General features: G+C 52.7%; 1 protein-coding gene across 2 annotated transcripts in view; it reads right to left on the bottom strand.

Moving 5' to 3' along the window:
- Nucleotides 1-21617, bottom strand: part of PTH1R (parathyroid hormone 1 receptor) — a 204713-nt gene that overhangs the window by 169027 nt on the left and 14069 nt on the right. For both annotated transcript variants that reach the window (XM_069006208.1, XM_069006207.1), the window contains exon 3: nt 2798-2903. In XM_069006208.1, coding sequence (XP_068862309.1) covers nt 2798-2903 — 106 coding nt within the window. The remainder of the gene's footprint in view (nt 1-2797; nt 2904-21617) is intronic.

Genomic DNA, 21617 nt, shown 5'->3' with positions numbered 1-21617 from the left:
GTTTGGAATTTTAAAGGGTTTTAACCTTTTTGCCCCCTAAGACTTTGGAATGTCAGCCCTGCCAGCCAGGACATGTTCCCACTCTCTGGAACGGGGTCAAAGACTCTTTTCCTATGACCCTAGCAGTGAGGAGTTTCCCTGGAGAGATCCCCCTCGAGTCCCAAGTTGCTCCTTGTTGCCTTGGGTCAGGAATTTTAAGTAGGAACTTTCTCCTTTCCCAAACATCCGACACCCCCGGGCTGTCAGCAGGGTTGGGCCTGGATTGGAGCTGCTCCAGGATGATCCCAGAGGGATTCTGGCTCTGCAGGGCAGATCCCTTCCAGCAGAGCTGAACATGGATCTTTTCCCTCACCACAAACTCCTTAAGAAAAGCTGGAGAAATCCCACCCTTGGATAACTGTGGGATGTGCTTTCCTTAGGATCTCCCCAAATTTCTGCCTCATCGTGGTCCTGTCCTTTTTCCTTCTTTGGAATGACAAACCCAGCATGGATTTGACCATGGAAAACCAGTGGAAAAACCACCCAGGATTTATTTTGCTCCAAACCAACCCTACTTTGCCTCATGCACTTTTCCTTTTAAATCCTGTCTGCAAATAGGAGCTGGAGCGTCATAACTGGGGAGATTGTTGTCCTTCCCTGGTTTTTCTTTGGGATTTGCAGTGAGGGAAGAGGTAGAGGGATGAGATCCTCCCTCTGGGTGAGGAGGGCACAGATCTGGGTGTCCCTGATCCCAAAACAGACACCGTGTCCCAATTTCCGGATTATCCAAGGAGGAAAGGGCTGGACCCAGCCACTTTCCCTGTGTCCAAGGACATCTGAAATCCCAAAATCTGTGGATGGCAGCTCCTCTGAAAATTGGGAAGGACTTTTCCAAATTGGAAAACCCTCTGCTGGGACCACAAACTACCCTAGACCATCTCAGGGACAGTCTGGGTTCCCTGCCTTGTTTGGAAATTCCTAGGGGGAATTTCTGGGCTGCCAAATCCTAAAAAAACATTCCTTGGGAAAGGTTGAGGGGGAATTCATTCTGCCTTTGGATTAGTGCTGATTAATTGGATCTAATTCCCCTCTGCTAATGAAGGTTTGAAGTCTCCAAAACCTTAGAATCCAGGTGATTCCTCCTCTTGGACCATTTGGGATTGTATTTGCTGTAGGGGATGGAGCAGGGAGCCTGAGGAGCTCAGAGCAGCTTTTTCCAGAGGCAGGAGTTGTGTGCATGGGATTAAACCACCACGGGTTGGAATTTTTCTCTTCCAGCCCCAGAGCCAGGTCTCACACCAGCACCAAATCCCTGGGATTTGCTTCCTTTGCTCTGTCCACAGGGAATGAGCCCAAAACCCAGCTGTCAATCGCATCCCTATCCCTGCCCACCACAAAGGGGGATCGATCCCAAATGCTGCCTCGGAAAAGCTGGAAAAGGGGCACGGGAGCAGGCCCAGGTGGGCAGGGAGACAGCAGCAGGAAATGCCTTCGCACATGTGCTCATTAACGAGGTGTTAATTGGGCACGGGGCGAGGGGACGGAGGAGCAGCAGAGGATGTGGCTTGAGGTTTTCTGATGGAAAACAGGAGGCTTGGAATCAAAGGAAAGCTGGGATTTCACAGCCCCTTGCTGGCCTTTCCAAAGGCACCAGGTGGCAAAGCTGGATTTGGGGACAATTCCCTCTGTCTCCCGGTTTTCCCACAGCACTCCCTGAGGGAAGAGAGAGCTGAGCTGTAGGGACGTTGTGGGTTGTCCCGTTTTCCCGGGAAATCGAGGGAAGTGGGATGGGACACCCACCCTGGGGGGTGCAGGGTCCCTCAGCTCTCCAGGAATGAACACTTGGGAATGTGAGGAAAGGAGCCGGCGGGGGGTGAGAGAGTTCCCTCCTTCCTCCTCCCTCCAGCCCCACAGCTGGGAAGGATTTTCCAGCCCAAAATAGAAAGGAAGGAGAAGGAAGAGGCTCAGCTGAACTTGGGCCCTTCCGAGGAGAGAGAGCGTGGAAGGAGAAAGGTCTTGGAGCGATGTCTTGTTTCCCTTATCACTGCTGCAAAGGAATTTTGGGATTTGGAATTGTGGCTCTCCTCTGGAACAAGTCCAGAGGAATCCACGGTGCTGCTCCCAGGGCTGGAGCCCCTCTGGAGCCAAGATGGGACAGCTGGGAATGTTCCCCTGGAGAAGAGAAGGATCCAGGGAGAGCTCAGAGCCCCTTGCAGGGCCTAAAGGGGCTCCAGGAGAGCTGGAGAGGGACTGGGGACAAGGCATGGAGGGACAGGACACAGGGAATGGCTTCCCAGTGCCAGAGGGCAGGGCTGGATGGGAGATTGGGAATTGGGAATTGCTGGCTGGGAGGGTGGGGAGGGGCTGGGCTGGAATTGCCAGAGCAGCCGTGGCTGCCCCTGGATCCCTGGCAGTGCCCAAGGCCAGGCTGGAGCAACCTGGGATGGTGGGAGGTGTCCCTGCCCATGGAATGGGATCTTTAAGGTCCCTTTCCATCCCAAACCATTCTGGAATTCTGTGATCCCAAGAAAGCTGGTGGTTGATGCTCTCTCCTGCGAGATCAGGGCTGTAACTCCACAACTTCCACATCCTCCTGAACCCTCAGCATTTGGAATCCTGGAGCAGAACAAGTCTGGGACAACTTCGCTTTCCAACCCCTCGCGCTGAAACCTCCTCTCCATGGCCTATCCTGAAAAACCAACGCTTTGGGATCCTCCTGCTGCCTCCCTGCTCCGAGCTCTGCAAGTGGGGCTGAGGGAAGGGCTGGGGGTGGAGCAGAGATGGATCCAGCTCCAGCCCAGAATTTGGGAACACTCACCGTGCACCTTGGGCACCTTGGCTTTGAGGTGGCGCTCGCACTTGGCCTTGGCCTTCAGCAGGAGGAAGATCTGCTCCTCCTTGGTGATGACATCGTCGGCATCCACCTGCAAGGAGGGGACAGAGAGGTGAAATTCCAATTCCAAACCCTCCTGTGCATCCATGATTTCCTCAGCCTCGCCCTGGGAATCCCGGTTTGCTCTGCGGTTGTGTCCCAAGGAGCTCTGTGGAATTATCATCCATGGATTTGGCAATGGAAGCACGGGCCGGGACTGCTCCTGTCGCACACATTCACACGTGGAAGCGGGAATTCTGGGATGGAGCATCCCGGATTGCAGGGATGAGGCTGCACAGGGGAAATTCTGGGATGGAGCATCCCAGATTTCAGGGATGAGGCTGATCATCCAGGAGGAAAACATTCCTAGTAACTAATTTATGTCAAGGACTCCTCTCCTCTTAGGAATTACAACCTCCCTTGCTTCTTCCTCCTCTGCACGGAGGTTCCATCCACAGGCATCAGGCTCCATAAAATCCTGCCTGAATCCCAGGAATGTGTGGAGGGGCCTGCCCCAGGCAGGGCTGGGAACTGACAGCGTCTCCCACCCTCTGCTCCAGGGAGAGCTCCGAGCCCCTTGCAGGCCCAAAGGGGCTCCAGGAGAGCTGGAGAGGGACTGGGGACAAGGTATGGAGGGACAGGACACAGGGAATGGCTTCCCACTGGAAAATGGGATTCGGGTGGGATATTGGGAATTGGGAATTGCTGGCTGGGAGGGTGGGGAGGAGCTGGGCTGGAATTGCCAGAGCAGCTGTGGCTGCCCCTGGATCCCTGGCAGTGCCCAAGGCCAGGCTGGAGCAGCCTGGGATGGTGGGAGGTGTCCCCACCCATGGCAGGGTGGGAATGGGATGATCCTTTGGATCCCTTCCAACCCAACCCAGCTATTCCATGATTTCCCTGCACTCCCCAAGCCATCCCTATCCCAAACCCAGGTTCTTCCCTCCTTTTAAGCTCATTCCCTTTGCCAAGCCAGTAACAGGAACCAGCTGAGGGCCAATTAACTCCCGACAAAAACTCCCTCCGAAGGACATAACGAGGGTTAATGAATCCCAGCTCCCAAATAAACCGGGATGCGAGTTCCCAGCGGGCTCCCAGGGAGAGGAACGGGGGGCAATGGACTCGCAGCTGTGGAGTTCAATCTGATAAGGGGCTGGGAGTCAAACAGGAGTTGGGTTTTCGTGTCCTTGGAACAAATCCAGGCTCAAAACCCTTCACACGCGGGAGTCGCTTCCAAACCGCGTCCACGTTAATGGGAACAACTCCAGCCCTTCCCAGATGTTTGGCCTGTCCGCATTTAAGGCACCATCCCTCGTTTCAGCTTGGATTGGGAACAGAAAAGCTTGGGGTCAACTCCTGCTGGCGTTCGGATCCGTACAAAGCCGGAGCGATTCCGCCAAAGCTGGAGGAGTTAGGCTGGATTTAGAGGGATGGGACCTCAGGAATTCCAAGCGATTCATCCCAAGCACGCTCAGCCCTCGGCTCCTCTGGCTGTGCTTGGAGGGATGCACAGAAAACCCATTTCAATTCCCAGAAATAAAAGGGAAAAATCTCCAAGTACTGGGCCTGGAGCTGGGCAGGGGCAGAGCTCCGAGCTCAGCTCAGGTTTAATTTCCTAAGCCTGCCTGATCCTTAAAAAAAATCCACCAAAACCGACCCCACGTTCCCTCCTCTCCTCCCAAAAAATGGTCTAAAGGATAAAAAAATCCATTTAGGGCCTGACTTTGTGGGTTCCCCTCAGCCAAAACGGTTGAAATGTGAACGCAAATAAGTTTATAAATTTATGGATTAAAACAGAGATTTTCACTAAATCCTGGGATTTGAAGACATCAGTTCTCAAAAGCTGTTAGGAAAACGACGGAATGGTGCTGGATAAATCCCATTAAACATCCAGGCTGGGAGCTGGGGGTCTGGAATTTGTCATTCCCTCTGTCCCAACTCCTCATGGGGACATTTCAGTGCCTCCATGGGGCTGAAAGATCCCCAGGGACTGAGGATTATCCAACCCTGGAATCCTCGGATTTAGGATCAAGGGACAGCAGGTGGGACAGCACAAACACCCAGAGCTGGAAAACCCGGCGTACCTCTGGATCTTCCAGCTGCTGGAGGAATTTTAATTCCCTGACACCACATTTTCCTGATTTTCCTCGGATTTTCCTGCCCTGGATCTCCTGATTGGAAGGCAGAGCTTCCCTGCTCCTCCTCCCAGCCTGGCTGTCCAAGGTTAAAGGAATCCACGGGAATGTTTTCCTTGCGATGCCTTCCCGATCCAAGGCACATTTGGCTCTGGCTGGGCAAAGCTTTCCCTTGGAAAAACAGTCCCAACACCTGATCCCTAAACATGCCAGGGGGTGGCCTTACTAAAACCATTAGGAATCGTTTGTGCCAATCTTTGGGAATCTGGAGATTCCCAGGCACCAAAAGAAGCGGCTTCACCTCCAGGAGTGCCCAGTGGGGCTGAAGGATTTGGGAATGAGTGGGAAATGCTGGGAGTGAAGCAGCCGCTGCTTTGGGTGGGATTTGGATCCCTTGGGATGGAAGGAAAACAGGGATGGAGGTGCCAGGACGAGACGTCCATAGGATACGGAGAAAGGAGGGAAATTCATCCCTAATTTGAAGGATTTTAGACTCAAAAAAACCAAAGACTAAAAAAATCCCAACAAATCCCACCAGGAGATCCAAACCAGGATCAGACAAATGAACAAAGCCCAAATCCAGCAGGAGCTGGGAAAACCCGGACTCTGGATGCACATTCCGGGGCCAGGAATGTCCTAAACTGCTGCTGACCCCTCAAGTGTCACCTCCTGGAACTGGGCTAGGATGGAAAATGGGCCCAAAAGGGATAATTTCATCAAAATCCATGGATTTCCTCTCTTTTTAAGGCCACAGACCCCCTGTGCCACACTGAGAATTCCAAAATCCATATTATTATCCAGGATTTCCTCCAGTCCAGCACCGTTTATTCCAGGAATTCCCTGCACTTGCTGCTCAGGACAATGAAAAAAGGAGATAAAAGGAATTTTTCATCCCAGTGAATCCCAGAGCCAAAAACTCCTCAAGATTCCCATCTTTAACATTTCCCATTCCACTGATTTTTTTTTTTCCAGTTCCCATGAGCCTTCATCTTTTTATCCCCAAAAAAAAAATCTCTCATCCTGAAGAACCCCTTTAACCAAGAGAAAGGAATAAATATAGGATCTATTTTTCCCAGTAATCCCTGCCTTGAGAGAAAACTGGGAATATCCAGGATGGGATTCACCAAGCTGAGCTGTTCCCTCAGAGCTCCTCTTACAGTCTCTACCTGCCCAGAGCAGCTGGAATTTATTCCATCCTCAAACCAGCACCTGGAATAAATTGGATCAGCCTTTTTGGTTTTGTTTTTGTTTTTTTTCCCATTAATTGGCCACTCAGGAGCCCTGGAAGGATTTTTGAGGAGGAGTTTTTGCCGATGGGAATTGTGGGAGCAAGAGGAGCATCCAAGGGAAGGCAGAAACTGTCCCAAACATGTCCAGCTCCCAAATCCAGCTGTTTTGGAGGAAGAGGTCGAGGTTATCCTGTCCCTGCAGACTTAATCCCTCTAAAAATCCCTCTAAAAGCTTCCAGCAAATCCCTTTAAATCAGCTTTCCCTAAATTTCCTCTGCAGAAATTCCTGCGCTGAGCTTCTTGGCGTTCAGTTTTTCCAAGGAATAGCTTTATCCCGAGGGATGCAGGAGCCCGGCTGCTCCACAGGCACAGCTTTTCCCTTCATTCCTGCAATCCCACCCCAGGAGCACCTGGAAGGGATGGAGGCTCCTCCCTGCACTTCCCAGTTTTCCAATCAAATCCCACCTGCTCCTCTTGCTCAATCATCCCCTCCCCTCTTCCTAGTGCTGGGTTTTGCTGGAAAATAAAAGTTCCTTGTGGAGAAAAGATCTGGGAATGTCGCTTTTCCCTCTGTGTCCGGAGAAAGCAGAAATGCCAAAGGGAAGGGGACACAACAACTTTATCCCGAGGCTGTAAATTCCTTTTGGATCCCTTTTTCCCTCCTTTCCTTGCTCCTCCAGAGCCCACGGGGTAGGATGAGGATGTCCTCTGGAATTTCCATTCCCTGGATGATGTCCCAGCCACGAAAGCAAACCCCAAACGTCCCCGATGAGGTCCCGTTCATCCTCGTTTATGGGCCTCATTTTCGGGAAGAACGGGGTCCTTTCTGTGCCGCTTCCCTGGCAGCAGCTCAAAAAACAGCTCCAGGCAAACGGATTTGTTGGGATTGAGGGCAAGGAATGCCGGGATCTGCTGGGAGAGCACCGGGTAATAGCTGGGAAGGGGAAAGGGAAAATGATTCTGGAATGGTTTGGGATGGAATGGGCCTTAAGGGTCATCCCATTCCAACCCCTGGGCAGGGACATTTTCCACCATCCCAGGGTGCTCCAAGCCCTGGCCAGCCTGGCCTTGGACACTTCCAAGGATTGAGAATCCACAATTTGCAGTCAGCACCAACCATTTATCCAGGAGAATTGAGATTTACAGTGCCTTTCCAGGAACAGGAATTTAGGGAGAACATTTGTCTCTCCCAAAGGATTTCCCACTTTCCACCCCTGGAGCAAACGAGGTGGGACCCAAGAGCTGAGCTATGGAAAAATCAACTTCCCAGCAAGGAGAAAATTCCCAGAAGTTCCTATCAGGCTGCCTGGGCAGGGCTGTCCTTCCCAAGGATCGGAGCATGGAGCTGGTGCAGAGGGATCAGCAGGGATCGGAATTCTGTTCCTGGATCCCAAACAACACCGCTCGCATTCACCGCTTCAGGAATGATTAATCCCAACCCAAATGTCTCCGATATTCCCATGAATCCCATCCTGTTCTCCCCTCTGGTCTGGAGAAGGCCTGGCCTAGCTGGAGACATCCCCACTTCTCCATAACTTCCATGAGACGAGCCAAGCCTAACTCAGCTACTCTTGAGATCAAGGACTAGACCTAGACCAAGGCAGGATTAAATTTAAGTTGGACAAGCAGATCTGTGAGAAATTCCGAGAAATTTGGGATTGCTCCCGGTGCTTCCATGGCAGCTGAGGTAATTCCTGACTCCCGTGGCTTGGAGACTCCAGCTTTCCCATGGGCAAATTATCCAAAGGTTTTACAAAACAGCTGCTCGACATCGTGCTGGAATTGATTCCTTTTTTCCCTTTTTTTTTCCATTTCCCTGTTTTTTCCTCCTTCCAAAACACCAACTCCTCACTTTCCAGCAGCCCTGACCAGGAATCAACACAGGATCACTCCGTGGCCTCAGGCAGCTCAGGAATTTGGGGAGAGAGGCAAAATCTTGGCACAACTTCCCTGCTGCAGCTCGGAGTCCTGGGATACCACAAACCCTTCGGGTCAGGATAACCTGCTCCTTTCCCTGGAGCATTTGCTCCAACATCCAGCTGCACCCTCATCCCAGCAATTCCCTTGTCCAGAGGCACAGACCTGGAGCAGCCCTCCCTTCTTCCCTCCTGTCCAGAGAAATTTAGCTGGAAGCAAGACTCCCCCTTCCCATCCTTGATGTCCCTAAAGGGGCTCAGGGGATGCTCCCGAGATATTTCTACCAGAAAGGTCAATCCCACATCCCTCCCCGCTGCCCCAGCAGGGATTTGGGATTGACTCCTGCCAGCCCACGGCTGCTGGTGGGATTGGACCGCAGGGAGACGCAGAATCCATGCCCTGGGAATGTTGTGCCAAGGCTGTGGGGCACTGTGGGCTCCAGGCCACATTCCTGCTGCTCCGTGTGTGCCAGGAGCCACAGCCAGGAGCGGGGAAACCCCAGAGAGCTCCCAGTGCCAACAGCTGCTCCCTCAGGATCACCCTCAGATCATCCGCGTGGGACACGCTGGGCAGCACGGCCAGGACTGAGGGCACGGCCCAGGAGACACCGGGGACAGCAGGGACACATTCCAGCATGGATTGGGCAGGGAATTGTCCCTCAGGATGGGAGCTGCCGTGGTGGGAGTGGGGCTGTGCCCATCCATTGACACCAATGAGCTCTATATCCTGGAAATTTGGCCGTCGGGGCAGGAAAAGGATTTGGGGTGGGAGGGGTCACCTCCAGGCCTGGATGTCACCCAGGCAAGGCTGGTGTCATACGGGAGGTTCCCTGGCCAAGGTCGGGAAGGATCCCGGTTATGGATCTTATCCAGGGCAGGAATCCCAGCCACGTGCAGGGAATCCTGTTTGGGAAAGGTGCTGCGGGTTCGTGTTGGAGAATCCAAACATCCGGCACCAGCATGGAATGGTTTGGGTCAGAAGGGACCTTACGGATCATCCAGTGCCACCTCAGGGACAATTCCCACTAGTCCAGGATGCTCCAAGCCCCGTCCAACCTGGCCTTGGCCGCTTCCTGTCTCTTCAGATTCCCAGTCTGACTCCAGCTCCTGGTTTCCATCCCTCTCTTGGAACAACAGATGCCTCAGTCTGGTCAATCCCTGAAGGTTTCTTATTTTTGCCTCCCTGTTGGATTTGCTTGGAAAATCCCCTGGATGTTTCCCTGTGAGACTCAAGGCTGCAGGGGGTGACGGCTTTGCTCCATGAGTCAGCGCTCTCCTGATCCATCGGGGACCCAAATTCCGGGGGACGCTGCTGTCCCAGACTATCCATAAACACAAGGAAAGCCAGGCTGAGACAGATCTCCATGGAAAGCATAGAATAAGGGAGTGGGGTGAGGGAGATTATCAGAGGAAATAACACATCCTACTGCTGAATCATGGAATCAGGGAATGGTTTGGGTTGGAAAGGACCTGAATGATCATCCAACGTCACCCCATTCCATGGGCAGGGACACCTCCCACTGTCCCAGGCTGCTCCAAGCCCCAGTGTCCAGCTTGGCCTTGGACACTGCCAAGGGGCAGCCCCAGCTTCTCTGGGAATTCCATTCCAGTCCCTCCCCACCCCCACAGCCAGCAATTCCTTCCCAATCTCCCATCAAACTCTTCCTCTATCCCTTCCACACTTGTCTTCCCAGTTGTAACTGTGTTTGGAATCGTATCAAAAATATTAGACAAGTCCAAATGGCCCAAAGCCTTTTTAAAGTCCCGTTTTGGGAGGATCCAGCTGATCCGTGCACGTCCCACTGGAACTGGGCACCTCGGGCTGTGTCTGTGCCGGCCCAGATCTGCTAAAAATATCTGGGATTTGTATTCCTGCTGGGATGAGTGATGGCTGGGGGACCCCTCTGGCTCTGGAGCAGCAGCCAGACCCATGGGCTGCCCCATTCCTTCCCTCCAGATTATCCCTGGATAGGGGATGAGCCCCATCCCTGCTCTGCTGCTGGGCTGGGGCCACACGCCGCTGGAGGCGAGAGGAGTTTAATCCCGAATGAAATCCCAAATGAAATCCCAAGCGGATCCCAGCAGGGTTCGCTTTGTTGGAGCCGGCGGTGCCTGCAGTGCCAGGAGTGATTTATCTCCTCCTAAGCCAGACACGTAAACAGCGCCATGAATCATTCCCTAAATCATTCCCTAAAAGTGCCTCTTTTCCCTGGGAGGCCGTAAAGGGAGCCCGGGATGAGCTCACAGGGAGCGGCTCCGCCACCCAACGGGGCTCGCTCGCCTTCCTGCCGCTCCTCGGCACCCTCTCCACGGGCCTTTCCCAGAACTGCTCTTCCCAGTTCCCTGGCTTTTCCCTGGTAACTCAGGCTTTATAAAGGCTTAAGCAGGGACAGATGTTCCTGATAAGCCACGGCCTCCTTAAAAGTGTTGCAACCGAGTTTTGCTTCCAAGTGCTCCCTGCCGGAGCCAGAGCTCTGCGGTGGGAATCATGGATCACCTGGCGGGAGCTGGGATTTATTTCCTGCTGCTGCTGCTTTCCCTAAAAAAGCCACTCATTAATCACCAGCTTCTCCTGCAAGCGATGGGGACCCCCCACTTGAGATTCCATCACCTTTTCCAAGATTAAGGATGTGCTGATCCCTCCGGCACAGCCAAAATTCCCGGCTACTCGTGACCTTTTCAGCACGGACAAAGGCAGATCCTCATGATTTATGGGAAGGAAAAAAACCCCAACAACAACCCCACACTAAAAATATCTCCCTGTATTTCACCGCCCCAGCTGAAAGCTTTTCCAGAAATTCCCTTTGGGTTCCAAGACAAGGCCCATCCACAAGCCCGTAAAACAAGCAGTGAGTTTTTGTCTGGATGAAAACAGGGGTTTTTTGGGATGAGGTTGGCGCAGGGATTCCGACAGCCACTGCTCACATCCTGCTTTGGAGGCTCCACCTGGCTGTCAACAAGAAACAGAGGAAAAAGAATTCCACAGGAGTCATGGGGATGTCGGGGGGCTGGGAAAAGGTGAGACCCGAGCAGGACTCACGGGATGCCCCATCCCTGGAATTGTCCAAGGATGATGCTTGGGATGGTGGAAGGTTCCCTGCCCATGGGGTTGGGAATGGTCTTTAAGGTCCCTTCTGACTCCAACCAGTCTGGAATTCTGTGACTCTGGGATCAGGATGACATAGAAATACTGGGAAAGGAAACCCGAGCCAGGCAGGTGCCTCCTGTGCTGCTCCCCTGCAGGTGAATCGGGATTTTCCATCAGAAAACAAGAGAAGGAAAACTCTGGAAATCAGAGGGAAAGGAATAAGTTTTTCTGGCTCTGGAAATCTCCCAGCTCTGCCACCAGGGAATATTCGTAATTGTGACTATTCCTGATTGGGAATTTTGGACACAGCTGTGAAGATGCTGCCAGGAGCTCTGCCTGTGTGCTGGAAAAGGCCATTCCCTATTTTTTTTTTTTTTTTTTTTGGGAAACAAGATGCATTGAAGTTGTCCCGACCAGCCCAAGCCCTTGTTCTCCCTGGGCTGGGCTTAAGTGCCAATTCCCTGAGCTGAGCCTTCCCAGCCATCCCCAGGGGACCACCCCACTTTTTGGGGTCACCTCGTTCCCTAGGAGCCCCTCCCTGCCCTGCTCATCCACAACATCCCATGATCCCAACTTCCCACCTCTGTCCATGTTGTTCGGACTTTAGGCCAGACTATCCCAGCTCCGACGCCAAAGCTGGGCTTTCCTGGTCATTGCTGAGCTTGGTTCATCCCACTTTTCTCAGACATCAGGGATATCCTGACAATGGGATTTCTCCCCAGGTTCATCCTTCCAGCCACATCCCACCGGAGATCCGGAGGTGTCCCTCAGTCCCTTGGTCATTCCCAGGACAAGCTGACCCTGATTTAGTCACCCCAGTCCCAGCTGAAGCTGGACTGGCTGTCACACATCAGGGAATCATGGAATGGTTTGGGATGGAAAGGACCTTAAGGATCATCCAATTCCATCCCTGCCGTGGACAAGGACACCTCCCATTATCCCAGGGTGATCCAAACCTGGCCTTGGGCACTTCCAGGGATCCAGGGGCAGCCACAGCTGCTCTGGCAATTCCAGCCCAGCCCCTCCCCACCCTCCCAGTCAGGAATTCTTTCCCCAAATCCAATCTCAATCCACCCTCCTTCAGCTTAAAACCAAAGGGAAAAAGGACATTTAAGCCTCACATTCCCAGGTCTGATTTGGAGTTATCCAAACCCAACAAGTCCGGAGCTCATAGAACCCCAACATCCATTGGCATGTTCCCTTTGTGCTCCTCATCCCGGAGCTGGGAAAAGCAGGGCTGCATTTCTTTCCAGCCCTTGGTGCTATTTTCCAAGCCCTACCACAGCGGGAATGACGCAAATTCTCCCAGCATCCCCAGCCCCTCTGAGACACGGCAAAAAGACCTGGAATTTTGGCCGGTGGAAATCGAGCCACCCCGCTGACGTCAGCTGGGGAAGGATCCCTTACCGAGACCCCGCTCGAGAATCCCACAGCCACAGTCTGGGGTTTGTATCCAGGAATATCGCGACGGATCCGGCTCCCAGCACGTGCAGATATCACATTACTGGTGCCCCAGTTAGAAACGCTCGGAGCAGCACTGGGAATTTCGGGGCACACCCAGGCCCGTGACTTTGGGATGATGGATTTACTCCTGTCTGGGCCTTAAATTTAGCCCAGACTCCTCTGCAGCCGAAAAAAAAAAATAGATTGGATGCCTCCCGAAAAAGAGATGGGGATCTCATCCGTGAGAAATGGGCTTTGTGCTGGAATAATGGCGGGAATTCCATCTGGAGGTTTTGTGTCTCGGAATAGCCCGTGCCAACAGATCCGTGCGTAAACAATGGATGCAGGGAATTCCAGTTTATCTCCAAGCTGGACTCTGGGTGCCTCTCTGGGTAATAAAACCCAGCGCAAGTTGGAACTTTAAGCTCTGAAGGTCCCCAACGATTCCGTTTCTCTCCCCTCACTCCTGGGGGATTTTCCAGACTTTGACCAGCTTTAAAGTCAGATGGATTCCAAGTTTTCCAAAATATTCCAAGCTTTTGGGAAGTTGGAGTTGCAAGGGAAGATCACGGAATGGTCAGGGTTGGAAAGGACCTCGAGGATTGGAAAGGACCATTTCCAACCCCAGATGTGCACAGGGATCCAGGGGCAGCCACAGCTGCTCTGGCAATTCCAGCCCAGCCCCTCCCCACCCTCCCAGCCAGCAATTCCCAATTCCCAAGATTCCAATTCAAATCTCCCCTTTTTCAGTTTAAAGCTGCTGCTCCTTTTCCTGTCCCTGCAGGAGGACCCCTCCTGGATCAGCTCCAGGACCATTCCCAAGGCTCTCCCCAGGCTTGGCTCCCTCCACATCCCCCCAGTTCATCCCAGGATCCAGGAGCTGGGATCCTGCAGGAGATGCTTCTCTGGAGATCCCGGGATGGGAGCAGCTCTGATCCCACGTGCGCTCCCGCTCCCTTTGGAGAAGGGCCCATTCCCGCACAGCAGAGGGATGCGGGAATTATCTGGGATGCGGGAATTTTCCCGGCTGCAGCCAACTCAGCGGGAAGCTGCGAGACATTTGCTGCCATCTACGGCCAATCCCAAATAGTGCAAAAGCCGGCAGAGACCCGGCTCCGGCTCCAGGGTGGATTTTCCTGGGCTGGGAATAGGGAAGCAGGGAGGACCTGTCTCCAAAGAGTTCCTAGGAATCCTTTCACATGGAAATCTTCCATCCCAGGATCCCCAGGACACTCAGAGCACGCCAGGAACAGGGATAAAGTGCCGGGAGGAGAGAGGAGCTTCCCGCGATAATCTGGGATAATTGGGAATGACACTGCACAACTGCTCCAGAGGGGACACGCCCGAAAGGCTTTGGAAAATATTCCTGCCCTTTCCTCTTCCTTCTCTTTTCCCATTTCCCTGTTTCTCCAGAGCAGATGCCTGGAAAACTCCCAGTTCTGACGCTGTTTCACCGGCATTTCCCTGGGAATTTGTATCCCCCCATCCTGGCCCAAATTCCGGGAGCAAGTGCTGCACGAGCACCGGGGATTTGGGATGGGAGCACCGGGATGTGGGATGGGAGCATGGAATATTCAGGATGTGAGCACCGGGGATTTGGGATGAGAGCACCGGGATTTGGGATATGAGCATTGGGATTTGGGATATGAGCACTGGGATTTGGGATGGGAACACAGAATATTTGGGATATGAGCACCGGGGATTTGGGATGGGAGCATTGGGATTTGGGATATGAGCACTGGGATTTGGGATGGGAACACTGAATATTTGGGATATGAGCACCGGGGATTTGGGATGGGAGCACAGAATATTTGGGATATGAGCACCGGGGATTTGGGATGGGAGCACTGGGATTTGGGATGTGAGCACTGGGATTTGGGAGCGGCGCAGGGAGCAGGCGGTGCTTCCGTCCCTCCCTCCCTCCCGGCGAGGCAGGAGCGAATTCCCGTGTGGAATTCCCGGGAATCCCGAGCGCCGCTGTTTGTCCTGGCAGGATCCCGAGGCTGTGGAGCCGCAGCTGCTTCCCTGCCAGACTCCTCTTCCCGAGCTCTGGATCGGGGAGCCCCCTCTGGATGCTCCCAGGAGCTGCCTCCTCCTCCCCCTTTCCCGAGCTCCCGGCAAAGCTGAACCTTTCGAAGAGAAGGCCAGGAACAGGGATTTGCATTCCTGGGAAATCCCAGCAGGACTGGGACACCGCTTCGGGGACAGCCTCGGACCGGTCCCTTTTCCTGCCTTTTCCCTTTCCAAATCCAAGTCCCTGGGAGCCTCTGATATCTGGGAGAATCCTGTGGGAAACACAGAGCTCCGTGTCCAGCTGGGACACTCAGGTGTGGGATTGCTCTGTTTAATCCCAGAAATCTGGGAAACTGGAATGGGATTGGGTGCCAGGATGAGCTCCAGAGCCCCAGGGAAATGTCCCGTCCTTCCAACTTCCATGGAAAAGGCTGGATCAAGGATCAGCTGTAGGGAGAGACCGGCTCCTCCACAGGACCCCTGAGCCCTCTTCCCATGGAAAATTCCCACATATTCCCACTCCTCCTGTGGGAATTTTGGCATGCCCAGCCTCACACCATGGCTGGGATGTTTCCCTGTATCCCAAATCGTAGTGAAGCCAAAGGAAGGTTTGTGGATTCCCTCTCCCTGCTCCTGAGTTATCCCAGGTTTTTAGCTCAGTTTGTTTCTTTATTCCAAGGGAAAAGTTGGGATGTTGAGTCCAGGAATTCAAATTGAGCTTGGGCACAGCTCCGAAGGCTCATCCCTGATCCGCCAGGATGTTCCCAGATCCTGCATGCAATTCCAAACACAGCAATTCCTTTGGGAAAAACCATGGATGCCCAAGCTCCCCCTTGCAAATCCAGGAATCAGCTTCCTCCATCTCATCCCACCAGCCTGCCCTGATGATTCCAGCTCTGCAGGAACTCTGGGAAAGCTGGAAAACTCCTGGATGCAAAACCCCAGGGATGCCAAAAGTTTACGGGAAAAGTTTCAGAAACAAACATCCAAAAAATCCCACTCAGGTCCCGAATTCTGTGGGAAAATAAAGCCTTGGGCGGGAAATCCCTGAACTTTGCTTCGGATTTGGAAAGGAAGTTTTCCAATATCTTTGACCTGGGATTTGCTTCCAAAGCTCTCGGCCACCTACGGAGAGGAGTTTTCCCTCTCTGGAGACACAGAGCAGGAATATTTGGAATATTTCATGGAACAGGGCTGGGAATTCTGGCGTTTTCCCGGTGTTTTGGGGGCTGCTGCTCTGAAAACTGCGGAATTTCTTTCTTCCCTGAGAGAGTGAAGCGTTGGAAAAGCTGCCCAGGGAAATGATGGAATTCCTGTCCCTGGAAGAGTTCAACAAAAACATGGATGCGGTGCCTGGGGTTGTGGGTTGGTGGTGGGCCTGGAAGTGCTGGGATCATGACTGGACTCCAGGATCCAAGAGGACTTTTCCAACATTAAGAATTCCCAGGGAGGACCTGGGCAGGTCCTGTTTGGGATCTGGGAAGATTTTGTGGGAGCTGCCCTCAGAGCCAGAGGAGAGAAATTATTGGGAATAAGGACAGCTCCACTCAGGAAGGTTTAAAAGCCGGATATTCATGGAATATTTATTATTCTCACCATTCTGGGAATCAGAATTCCCACCTGCCTCTTTCCAGCTTTTCGCCTCTTTGAGGTGCTTTGCCCTAAGGGAGAAATCAGCCGGAGAAGGGAAGGAAATAGAATTAAAAATGGATTGACTCTGGCTCCTGGGAGCTGCAGGAAAAGCAGCATCCCAACATTTCCGGGACAGAACAGCGGGAAGCAGAAATAATATCCATTAAAAAGAGGGAGAGAGGAGTGGGAGCATTAGCTGGGTGGAAAACATCCCTTGGTTGCACTTTCCATGGATTTATTTCAGAGAGATAGAGCACAGTATTATCCCGATCCGTAACTGGGGATATTCCCAAAAAATGCCGGTGACCGAGGGAGCAGAACCTGCACCAGTTTGGACGGGGCTGCATCTTCCTCTGGAGATTCCTATTCAGGACATTCCAGATTTATTCTGGTGGGAATGGCCCAGAGTTATCGGGAAATCTTGGCTTTTGGGGCTCTGGAATTGCAGCACCTTTAGAGGGCCGGCAGATCCATGGGGATGTCTGGAAAATATGGATCAACCACCTGGAAATCAGCTCCAGAGTCCAAGGACACAGATTTCCTCTCGAAATTCCCAAATTTCCTCACGGAATTTCCAGAATTCCTCTTGGAATTTCCAGAATTCCTCAGGAAAATGAGCACCAACGGAGGCTGAGCCAGGTCCTAGCTGAGTCCATGCTCCCAATTCCCACATTCCTGTGCTCTGCTGGGACATTATGGAATCAACTCTGCACATCCCCATAGACATCTGGAAAATATGGATCCAGCACCTAGAAATGAAGTCCAGACTCAGAGGACACAGATTTCCTCATAGAATTCCCAGATTTCCTCACGGAATTCCCAGATTTCCTCATGGAATTTCCAGATTTCCTTCACCTGCCCAGGCCCCTGCTAAGTCCATGCTCCCAATTCCCACATTCCTGTGCTCTGCTGGGACATCATGGAATCAACTCTGCAGATCCATGCGGATGTCTGGAAAACATGGAATAACCACCTGGAAATCCGCTCCAGAGTCTGAGGACACAGATTTCCTCACAGAATTCCCAGAATTCCTCTTGGAATTTCCAGAATTCCTCATGGAAAACGAGCCCAACCAGAGGCTGAGCCAGGTCCCTGCTGTGTCCCTGCTCCCACGTTCCTGCGCTCTCCACGACGTTATGGAATCCCAGGATCGTTTCTGTGGGAAGATCCCGTAGGATCACGGAGTCCAGCACTGCCAAGGCCACCACCCCAAATCCCACATCCACACTTTTAAATCCTGCTGGGATAAGGATTCCACCACCTCCATGGACAGCCTGTGCCAGGCCTGGACATTCCTTTCGGAGAAAAACTTTTCCTTATTATCCAATCTCCACCTGCCCTGGCACAACTTGAGGATGTTCCCTGTTATCCTGCCCCCGTTCCCTGGGAACAGAGCCTGACCGTTCCTACCTGGAAAAGCAGAAAGCGAAGCAGATCGGAACATCCATAAAATCCCAGAAATACGGAAAACGCCGGGAATATTCCAGGGAAAGCTTTGCCTGGCCTGCATTAAGCGCTTTGCAGGGCTCCAGTGATGCAAAGCAGCTGGAGCTCGGTCATTCCCATGAAAAACCATCTGGGATGAGCCAAGCCTCACACGTGGGGCTGGGAATATTGGGAATGCGCTCCAGGGATCGCACCCTCCTCGGGTCACTGAGGGGTGTCCTCCGGATCCTTGGAATGCTGGAAGCATCTGGCAGCTCCGGGCTGGGAATTTGCAATCCCGTGGAGCCAAGGCAGCTCCAGAAAGGGCAATTCCATGGTTAAAACTCTGGGAGTTACAAAAAGGGAAAGGAGCCCGGCTGCAGGGAAGCGCTCTTGTTCCGCTTGGGAAAGGGAGGATTTGTTGACAGCCCCAGGATCTCCTTCCAGCCAGGAACACTCAGAGAATCCCACAAAACATCTCAGTCCAGGAGATCCTTTATCCAGCGCTTCCCTGGTGTCAGGGGTTGTCCTTGTGGGATGGAGACATCAGCTCATTCCCCCCCAGTCATCGCCAGCCTCTGGAAAACATCCCAGGATTTATCCGGGACAGGCTGTTTGTGCCCTGCTCTCCTTCCTCGCAGCACAGGGAATTGTTTGGGAGATCCTGATCGCTTTTCCTTAGAATTCCAGAATTATTTAGGTGGGAAAAGCCCTTTGAGATCGAGTCCAGCACTGCCAAGACCATTCCCGTCCCCAAGCACCACATCCACATGGATTTAAATCCCACCAGGAAAGGGCACTCCAGAACTTCCCTGGGCAGCTGGGCCAGAGCTGGACAACCAATTCCAGGGAGGAATATTCCCAATATCCCACCTGAACCTTCCCTGGAGTCCCTGCTCCCTGGGGGCAGATCCCGATTCCCCCCGGGCTGCCCCCTCCGGTCAGGAGCTGTGGAGATCCAGAAGGTCCCCCTGAACCTCCTTTGCTCCAGGAAAATCCTCCATCCTCCTTTTTTTGGGAAATTTCCTTTGGGCAGGAAGGTAAAACTGGGCTGGGGGGATTTGGGGATAATCCTGGCACTGATGAGCTGTTGGAAGCATGGATCCCATTTTCCTAATTAAACCCAGAATCAGCTCTGCTTTAATTGCTCTGATGAGGTTCTGGAGCTGAGCCCCTCTGGGATAACCAATCCCTCTCTTCCCAACATTCCAGCCGCACCATCCTCCCAGGAATCTTCTGGCTTTTCACCCAGTTTCCTTCCCAGCAATCTGAGGTCATCCCAGCCAATCCCTGAGGGATCGAGGAAAGGTTTTTTCCCTCTCCCCTTGATGTGTTGGGAATTGGGATCATGTGGCCCCTTGATCTCCTCCAGCCCAGACATCTCCCTGTCTCCCCTCTCCCTTCTCCCTGATCATAGATCATGAGATCCTGATGCTCCAGGTCCACCTCAGGACACAGCCTTGGCCTCAAGGATTCGATGGCAGCCACAGAATCCCGGGATTCTCCGAGTCTGCACCAACGGGAAAGATTTCCCCGATGCGCTGGATGGAAGGGAGGGATCAAGGTCTGGCCTTGGAATCCCGGTGGAAAAACCAAAGGATGTGGGATTTTCCAGCCTCCAGGTTCTCAGGGAGGTTTAAAGGTAACTTCTGGAGGGGTTTCTCCAACCATTCTTCCCTACCTCTGATCCTGAAGCGATTTATGGGAAAGAAATCCAGGCATGGAATGCACATTTGGATATTAAACCACGGCCCGGGGGAGGGATGTTTGATCCAAAGGAAACCAGGAATGCTCCTCCTAAATATTCCCCAGGTTCACAGGCTTTTCCATGGGAAATAAGGAGAACCAGGAGACAGTTTGGGATAAAACAACCCCAAACCCAGCCCAAACCCAGCTTCTCCTGCTCAGCTGGCCGGGAATGTGAAACAATATCCGGGAGAACTCAGGTGCAGGGGGAGAGGGAAAATGGGGATTTTAGGGATATTTGATCCAAAGGCAACTGGAAGCTGCCCCTCATTAATATTCCCCAGGTTCACAGCTTTTCCATGGGAAATAGGGAGAACCAAGAGAAAATCTGGAACAAAACAAACCCAAACCCAGCCCAAACCCAGCTTTTCCTGCTCAGCCTGGAACAACATCCAGGAGCACTCCGGTGCAGGGAGAGAGGGAAAATGGGAATTTTAGGGATATTTGATCCAAAGGGAACCAGGGGCTGCCTCTCATGAATATTCCCTAGGTTCACAGGGTTTTCCATGGGAAGTAAGGAGAGCCAGGAGACAGTTTGGAGACAATTTGGGACAAAACAAACCCAAACCCAGCCCAAACCCTGCTTCTCCTGCTCAGCCTGGATCAATATCCAGGAGCACTCCGGCGCAGTGGGAAAGGGAATTTTCGAGCGGCTGCAGAAGCCACAGCACTGCCGGGCCTGGTTCCTGTCCTAATGATCCCTCAAATCCATTAACTGGGATTCCTTTTCCGCCTCCCTCCCATCCCGGCCCATTTGCAGCACAGACAAGGCGGGAGCAGAAAGCTTCCCTGGCCCGGCTCCATCCAGACCAGGGACACGGAGCTATCCCAAGGGAATTCCAGCCTCATCCTTGTTTTTCCCTCAGATTCCCACTGTGTCTGTGCTGCTGGCAAAGCCCTTGGAGCAGGACTGGCATTCCCAAGTGGCACATCCACATGGATGTTCAATCCCCCTGGGAATTGGGGCTCCACCCTGTGCCAGGGCTGGATAAGCCTTTCCATGAGGAATATTCCCAATATTCAACCTGAACCTCCCCTGGCACAGCTTGAGGCTGTTCCTCTTCTTCCATCGCTGATTTCTTGGGAGAAGGGAACAAGCTGGACCTGGCTACAGCCAATTTTAGGGAATTGTGGGAAGTGAGGAGGATTTGGCATTTGGATCTCAGAGTGTCCCTGAATTCCGTACCTCTGGATCCATGGAGGATCCTTCCCAGCTGGAAATCATCCCTGCCCTGAACCAAGCCACTCAATCCCCACAAACCCACACAAAACACCTGTCCTGGGAGGAGCTCCTGGCTCAGGGCCTAGAAATTGGCTGGGAAGTTGTTCTGGGAAGAATTCCCTCAGATCTCTGGGAGAACCTGGATGTTTCCAAAGCCAAGCCAAAAGAAGGAAGTTGGAGAAAGGAGGGAAGAGCCAAAAAAAAAGGGAAGGAGCTGCTCACAGGCATCCCAGGGCCTGGAATAACGAGCAGGGATGGAGCATGCGAAGGTACATCCAGCCCAGGCTGTTTCCATGGACTCAAGGAAAAACAGGAATGAGCAGCAGGAAGCACAAAATCCCATGGGATGAGAGCTCTGAAACGCCAAAGGAAAACCTCAATAATTGATAAAAGTTGGATAAAGGGAGATGGAATGTTCTCATCCTGGGGGGCAGCTCCTGCTGTTCCCACACCATGATCCACAAGCAATCCCAAATTTCCCTCCAGAACTGGAGTCATCACTGGGATTTGGAACTAAAGGCCGGAGGTTTCAGATCTTGGGGGCCTGAAGGGAATATTGGAGGTGGATTTTTGAACGGATGGTAGATCCCAACCTTTACCCATCTTTTCTTTTTGGGACATGTGGACCTCGTCTCGTAACCGGTGTCTGTTAATGATGGATTTGGGAATTTTTATCCATCTTTCCCAAATCTCTTTGCGTCCAGTGGAGCCAAACCCAGGGAGGCACAGCCTGAGCCAGGCTTCGTTGGCGCTTCCCAATGTTTCTGAGGCTATTCCTGGAGTTCACGCTGGGATTGTACCAACCACTCTCCGGCATTCCATGAAAACGCAAGGAGATGGCAGGGATGTGCCATGATTTTCCCAGAAATCCCTGCTCAAATGGGTGTTTTCCTTCTGGTTTTTAAATTTCATTTACAACC

This window comes from Aphelocoma coerulescens, chromosome 2 (assembly GCF_041296385.1).
Source record: "Aphelocoma coerulescens isolate FSJ_1873_10779 chromosome 2, UR_Acoe_1.0, whole genome shotgun sequence".
In the NCBI taxonomy this organism is placed as follows: Eukaryota; Metazoa; Chordata; class Aves; order Passeriformes; family Corvidae; genus Aphelocoma; species Aphelocoma coerulescens.
Note: the sequence above shows the minus strand (reverse complement) of the source record. Positions and strands in the feature narration are given on the sequence as shown.